Raw genomic sequence first — 6,768 nt, 5'->3', positions numbered from 1 at the left:
ACTGGTCTTTGACATTTACCAATAGTGTCCAGTGTCTTTAAACTTATTATGGTAAAACAAGTTCGGGCGGAGCCTAAGGCATCCTCGATCCAAGTTTTAATATCAATTGTTTCAAGTTGAACAAAATATTTCTAGCACATTTTATATGTAAACTAACAAAAAGAAGAATTTCGTATAATTTAGTCTAAACAAACATTTTTAGTCTAAACAAAGGTTTTTTTTTTCGTAGAAAAATTTAACCTTCGTTTGAGTTGTTTTCTCTTTTTTATATAATCGAGGTAACGTCTTTTAATAGTTAGTACAACAAATTAAGTGCTTTAGGCACAGAATGCTGTTTAAGATTTGTTTTTCTTTTCTGGTAAGCAAAAATTCGCTGGGTATACCAGTCACATTTTGGCTGGTTACCCTGCAGATTAAGTTGTGCGTGCTTTTTAAAAGTTTTAATTGGTCTCCGGAGTCATACAAATTCCATCATTGGAGGTTGCATAATTATTCTATACATAACTATATTTCCATGTGGTGCTGTCATTTTCTTCTTCCATTAAAATCAATGTGTACCAAACTGAGGCTGGGAGGAAAATAGGTCCCTTTTGACATTTTGAAAATCAGTAGTCATGACTTATAATGGTTGAAAAGTGACAATGCATTTATGCAACTGATGATGGCAGCAGGATACGTTTTTTTTTTTTTTACATACAGCGGCCACAGTGGATACAGACAATCGGCATACTCAAAGTGGATTTCCAATGGGGTATACTTTCTGCAAAAACTGCAAAAATGTTTGACGTCCATCAATAATTAGGCTAGTCCTAAATTGTTTAATCCCAAACTGCTTGAATCCCCAACCGCTTTTTAACTTTATTTTGGCACCACCTGCACTTTAGTAATCTAGATAAAATAAATTGTTTAGTAGCGGTGATCAGCCATCCAACCGTCGACTTGTCTTGGCCATCCATCCGTCGAGTTGTCTCAACCGTCGAGTTGTCTCAACCGTCAAGTTGTCCGACGTACGATCTGTCTCGAAGTCGAACCGTCGAGTCGTCCGACGGACGAGTTGTCCGATGGACGAGTTATCTGACATTCGATTATTCAAAGCCTTGTCTCATGAAGCTGAGACTGATCTGTAAAATCAGAGCCACCAGTCAAGTTCAGCTTGTCGTACACATTCTTCGATGGAAACTTCGGACTGCCACCAGCAGCATCAGACGGGCCCCGATTTAGCTTAGAATAAGGCTTCATACTCGGTACTACATTCTGGAGAGAGCTGTACGGATTAATAACCTCGTGAATTTGCGGTGCTTTATCATCAAGAGCCCCGTCAGAGAGTCTTTGCTGCTGGTTCATGACGGCCATGATCCCCGTCCCGCGGCGGGCTCTGACAGGGTTCGCATTACCAACATCAGCGAACTCATCCATGGGCGATGTCGCAAGAAGCGACACGGAGTATGGCACGTTCTGACGGGGTAGGGTCTGAGCCGTGCGGGGTTTCACGTGCCCAGCGGCCGCCCTGGCGTCCTCAATCACCCGATCGTTCAGCTGGAAGTACTGCGGGAAGGTGATCTTGCAGTCGTCACGGCGGGGTGCTGCTTCGTTCTCTTCGGAGGTTGCAGCTTCATTGCCGGTTCGCATGTCTTTGAGTTCCTCGTAGACATGTGGACCGACTGGGAGGGAATTCCTAGGAGGGTTGGAGTCTGCCGCTGGCTTCTTCAGCTTCTCGTGGTACGCAACAACTGCAGATGCTGAAGGCGAATAGATGAACGATTCGTTTTTACAGTCTGCAGAAGTTGGGGAATCAGGCCCGTACATGTCAACGCTCTCCTCTCTGGCAAACGGGGTTGTTGTAGAGCTGCAGTCTGCATCCCTTAAGTCATCCATGCCCGTGGTGGAGATGTTGAAGTTCATATCCACGGGGGCTTCTGGTAGGGTGTTTCTACCCTTCCTCGCACCACTCTCTGGGTTGGAGTAGAGTCTGGTAGTAGACTTCTGCTGATTGGTGCTGCTACAGGAGGGGTCAGCGGAGTACGATCTGAATCGCAGTGCTTCGGCATCACGGGTTGACTTGATGGCTACCTTTGCTTCGTCTAGATCGCTCATGTCCATCAACAAATCGAGACTTTCGGCAGAAGCTCTCTAAAAAATTGGAAATGTAAAAATTAATGCTTGTTTACTTAAATCAGTACAGGGTACAGGTCTTAAACAGGGTTACATATGAGCCACTGTGGGGTCCGTTACACAGTAGAAAAATAAAACTCCATTTTGAACAAAAAGGGGAATCTATTCGGAAATAGGGTTCCAAAACACTGTTCACATCATGGTACGGTGGCAAAATTGGGCTCAGCCAAGCCCCATTGAAACACGGTACAACAACAAGTAAACCAATGTGCTATTGACAGAATGCTTCAATCGTTGGTGTGCGTGTTAGTGTCCCACGTCCATATAGAACTTCTATTTATCTGTTTAGACCACCACAAAAAACAGTTATTTACCACTACCAGTTTCACAAAAACGCATATTCATCTAAAAAGATTATGACCGCAGGCACGTTTGCTTGTGTTTCGTCCTTATTTTCTTTACATGATATCCTTGAGAATTGATCAAAATAAAAACCAGTTGATTTAATTTCTTACCGCAAATTTACATTCCTCGTAGTGTCCGATTCCAACTTGAATTTCACGACGAGGAGAGACGCCGATGGGAGCGTCTTCCACGGGGGGGTGAGTCGTTTGGTCGGCACTGGCCGGACGCTGAGATGGTTCAGGCATCAATTGTTCGGGCATCATCAGAACAGAATCGTCTTCAACGCTTCCGTCGACGTGCAAGTCAAGACGAAGGCCTGGTCTGAAAAAAGAAAAATGTGTCTTTAAAAAACAACGACGTTATAAAAAAATATTCATTTTAAAAATAAACTACGATGTTATTTTTGAAATATAACCTCAAATTTACCAGTGACCAGAGTAAACAAAAAAACATCAGGAAATATGGCTTCGAGCCTCGCAAGGGACATGAGAAGACAAACTTTGTCTGGTAAAAACAAACAAATTGGTGGGTGAACCAAATTTGATGAAAACAGAAAATCGGGAAGGGAAACATACATAATAGTCGACCACTCAAAAATTACGGCTTTGACCCAAAGGGACATAAAAAGAAGAACACAACTTGCTCGTGTCCCTTTGGCTATGTTCTTTCCCTTCATCGTGACCATTTTTATTCTTTAACTCACGACATTCGAAGCTGTGTCCCGACGATGCGGTCCATCCTGTTAAGCGTGACCGTCTCTCGTTTACGCCTGGAGTAGAGTCTATCCATAGTGATTGACACCAGAGGTACCAACCCAAACACTATCATCAATGCTAGGACACTGGCACCACAAATCACCACATAGCTTGTCCTCCAGAATGTAGGAACTACTAGTGTAGTGGGTGTTGCACTGTTTTCCGTTGGCGAGGATTTTGTATCTGGAAAGAAACACGACGGCATTGTTTTAAATTTATGAGCATCGCTTGCATTTACGCTAAAAATAAATTTAAAACGGCAGACAATATTTAGGGTTAAGTTTTATGGTGATGCTCAGCAAAAGTATTTGCATTAACAGTATTCTTTATGCAAAAATATGCAGAAGTAATAATGTAAAAGAAGCATCAACGGACCAAGTTTTATCAACAGACAAAATTGATTTTGATCATTTTTAGCGAACTTTTGCGACTGTACAATGCAAATCCTTTGGTTTTAAAATTACCACCATGGATGCTGTCAACAAAGATACTCAAAAGAGAATTTAAAAAAATGCATGGTTCAACAATAACACAATGTAATTGTGCTGGCAGATATAAGTGTTGCTATACACCCTATTGGTGTTAATTCCGATGATTTGTTTTGGTATAATGTGACAACACCATGGTGCCAATTTTAACACCCCGCATTGCAGTGTAGGCCTATTGGTAGGCCTTTTACTCTTTCACGATTAGCTTTAAGCATACCTGTTTGGTATCCATCGGTCTCAGTGTTTAAGGCCGGCTGTGATGTATACTCCGTCGTTCTGAAATGAAACAAAAATGTACTTATTAAGGTATTGGCTTAATAAAGGGTTTCCCCTGTCAATTCATTCAAGCAGTTTCCTGCTTGTGACACAAACACTGATGTTTTGGATTCGTGCATGTGTGAATTGTTTTAAAGATTTTTTTTCTTTTCTTCTGCCGAACATCTGATGCAATTGGGTCCTGGCAAGCGTGGGTTAATAAGCAGTTTCATTCGACTTTCGTTTATTTGAATCTTGCAGGATTCTTACCTATTAGTGGTAGTGGCAATAGTTGTCTTATTTGTGGTGGATCCGTTCGGTATAACTGAGGTGGATTCAGTTATCATTGGACTGACGATGAGGACGAAGGTGACAACAGCAAGTTGCGTCGAGTATAAAGAGCATCCCATCGTGACTTCTAACTGCAAAAATACAAAATTGTTTTGATTCGGCTGAAATGTTTTCAAACTATGGCTAAATGTATAATTGATGCGTCAGGCCATGAACTGTAATTGACATTATACCATAGTAAGGAGGACCAAAAGTGGACAACGCAATTATCCAATTTTTTTTTATAGTAGAAGATGAGAATTTTCTTTCTAGTAAAACCTTTTTTTCAAAATGTTCATTTTCTTCTAGCAGAAATTTTGAATTTACTTTTAGACAGTGACTGGCGGTCGAAAAGTAGACAACACAAATTTCCAAATTTGTACTAGCAGAAATTTGGATGTTACATTTTGCACCAATACAAATTTCTAGCAGAAATTTTGATTGAACGAAAAGTAAATTCAAATTTTCTGTTAACAGATTGAAGATTTTGAATAAATGGTTTTACTTGAAAGTAAATTCTCATTTTCTACTCTCAAAAAAAAAGAAAATTGCGTTGTCCACTTTTGGTCCTTCATAACCACAGGTATATTAAAGGCAGTGGACACTATTGGTAATTGTCAAAGACTAGCCTTCACAGTTGGTGTATCTCAACATATGCATAAAATAACAAACCTGTGTGAAAATTTGAGCTCAATCGGTCATCGAACTTGCGAGATAATAATGAAACAAGAAAACACCCTTGTCACACGAAGTTGTGTGCGTTTAGATGGTTGATTTCGAGACCTCAAATTCTTAACTTGAGGTCTCGAAATCAAATTCGTGGAAAATTACTTCTTTCTCGAAAACTATGTCACTTCAGAGGGAGCCGTTTCTCACCAAAAAATGTTGTATACCATCAACCTTTCCCCATTACTCGTTACCAAGTAAGGTTTTATGCTAATAATTATTTTGAGTAATTACCAATAGTGTCCACTGCCTTTAATGTTAAGAGTCAAACCTACTACACAATCATGTACGTGTAGCAGGTGCCCGTCTACTTGCGGAACTTTTCAGAGCCAACACTTCTCATATTTCCATGAAGACAATAGAATAGAAGACAAAATTATACACCCCGCACAAAGCTTCAAAATAGTCCAATAAAGTCGCCAAATCTTTACATACCAAAGGTTTCCAAGCAAATGGTTCCACTCAGCCAATCGCAGTGTAAGTCCGAATTAGACAGACTTCAACAGTTTTCTTTATTAAAAAACGACGATGGAGACTTCTGCAACGAGTATGATCTTCTGCAAAATGAATTCTCAATTATTCCAGTGACGATCACCGAAATGGAAATGTAGAGAAAGTGAAAGTTGAGTTTGACGCGTATGATAATGCCCGGTGATGTAATGGTCCACAGAGTGAGAATAAAACAAGGAAGTTAGAAGTAGCTCAAAAGGTTAAATAAACAAACTGCAAACTGTCGTAGCAAACTACTTTATGGATGAACGATTGCATGTTGCAATCATGTAATTCTCAAATTGAATTGTTTTTAATCACATTCCTTTCATATAAAGGGAATTGTTTTTCAAAATGTTTTACATAAAATCAACAGAAGTATTGCTTCGTACCAAGTGAGTTTTTTATGGTCACTATTTAAAAAAAAAGTAATTACCAAAGGTATACCCTCGCTCTAATGACTAATGAGACATTTCCTTATCTCCACACATGCATCCTCCAAGGATATACAGGGCCAAACTTTATAGAGCTGCTTAAGCACAGCAAATATGCTAAGTACACAAAAATTATGCTCATTTCCGCTTAGCAGAGTGTTGTTAAGCAACATTTTCTGCTTATAAGCAGCTCTGTGAAATTGGGCCCAGGTCACTTTCACAAGAATATCATAATGTTTTTTGTTTGTTTCGGAAAGTGAGTATAGGATTGATTAAAGACACTGGACACTATTGGTAATTGTCAAAGACCAGTCTTCCCACTTGGTGTATCTCAACATATGCATAAAATAACAAACCTGTGAAAATTTGAGCTCAATTGGTCGTCGAAGTTGCGAGATAATAATGAAAGAAGAAACACCCTTGTCACACGAGGTTTGGTGCTTTCAGATGCTTGATTTCGAGACCTCAAATTCTAAATCTGAGGTCTCAAAATCAAATTCATGGAAAATTACTTCTTTCTCGAAAACTACATTACTTCAGAGGGAGCCGTTTCTCACAATGATTTATACTATCAACCTCTCCCCATTACTCGATACCAAGAAAGGTTTTATGCTAATAATTATTTCGAATAATTACCAATCGTGTCCGACCCTTTCGGAACAGATTTTTTTTTAAGTTCACATATTTACAAATAACTTACAGAGTTTACAGAAGGTAATGGTGAAAGACTTCTCTTGAAATATTATTACACGAAATGCTTTACTTCTTGAGAAA

The 6,768-nt window shown here is 39.6% G+C and overlaps 1 protein-coding gene across 1 annotated transcript; it reads right to left on the bottom strand.

Moving 5' to 3' along the window:
* Positions 1-235: 235 nt before the first annotated feature.
* On the bottom strand, positions 236-5,653 carry LOC117297026. The gene is made up of 6 exons (XM_033780149.1): positions 5,507-5,653; positions 4,286-4,437; positions 3,978-4,036; positions 3,221-3,455; positions 2,628-2,838; positions 236-2,130 (listed from the first exon to the last, which is right to left on the bottom strand). Exons 2-6 carry the CDS (start codon positions 4,423-4,425, stop codon positions 1,090-1,092), a joined length of 1,686 nt encoding a protein of 561 aa, XP_033636040.1. The 5' UTR covers positions 4,426-4,437; positions 5,507-5,653; the 3' UTR covers positions 236-1,089.
* Positions 5,654-6,768: the final 1,115 nt, after the last annotated feature.

The sequence above is a fragment of the Asterias rubens genome, chromosome 11 (genome assembly GCF_902459465.1).
Source record: "Asterias rubens chromosome 11, eAstRub1.3, whole genome shotgun sequence".
Lineage (NCBI taxonomy): Eukaryota > Metazoa > Echinodermata > Asteroidea > Forcipulatida > Asteriidae > Asterias > Asterias rubens.
The sequence above is the reverse complement of the archived record's forward strand: the minus strand, read 5'-3'. Positions and strand labels throughout refer to the sequence as shown.

Bases quoted from the DNA above. Each gene is read 5' to 3' on its own strand.
- LOC117297026 (XM_033780149.1), bottom strand. From the start codon at position 4,425: ATGGGATGCTCTTTATACTCGACGCAACTTGCTGTTGTCACCTTCGTC. The intron at 2,839-3,220 runs GTGAGTTAAAGA...TTCTTTTTTCAG, and splicing joins GGGACACAGCTTCGAATGTC to ACCAGGCCTTCGTCTTGACT. The intron at 2,131-2,627 runs GTAAGAAATTAA...CCAATTTTTTAG, and splicing joins ACGAGGAATGTAAATTTGCG to AGAGCTTCTGCCGAAAGTCT.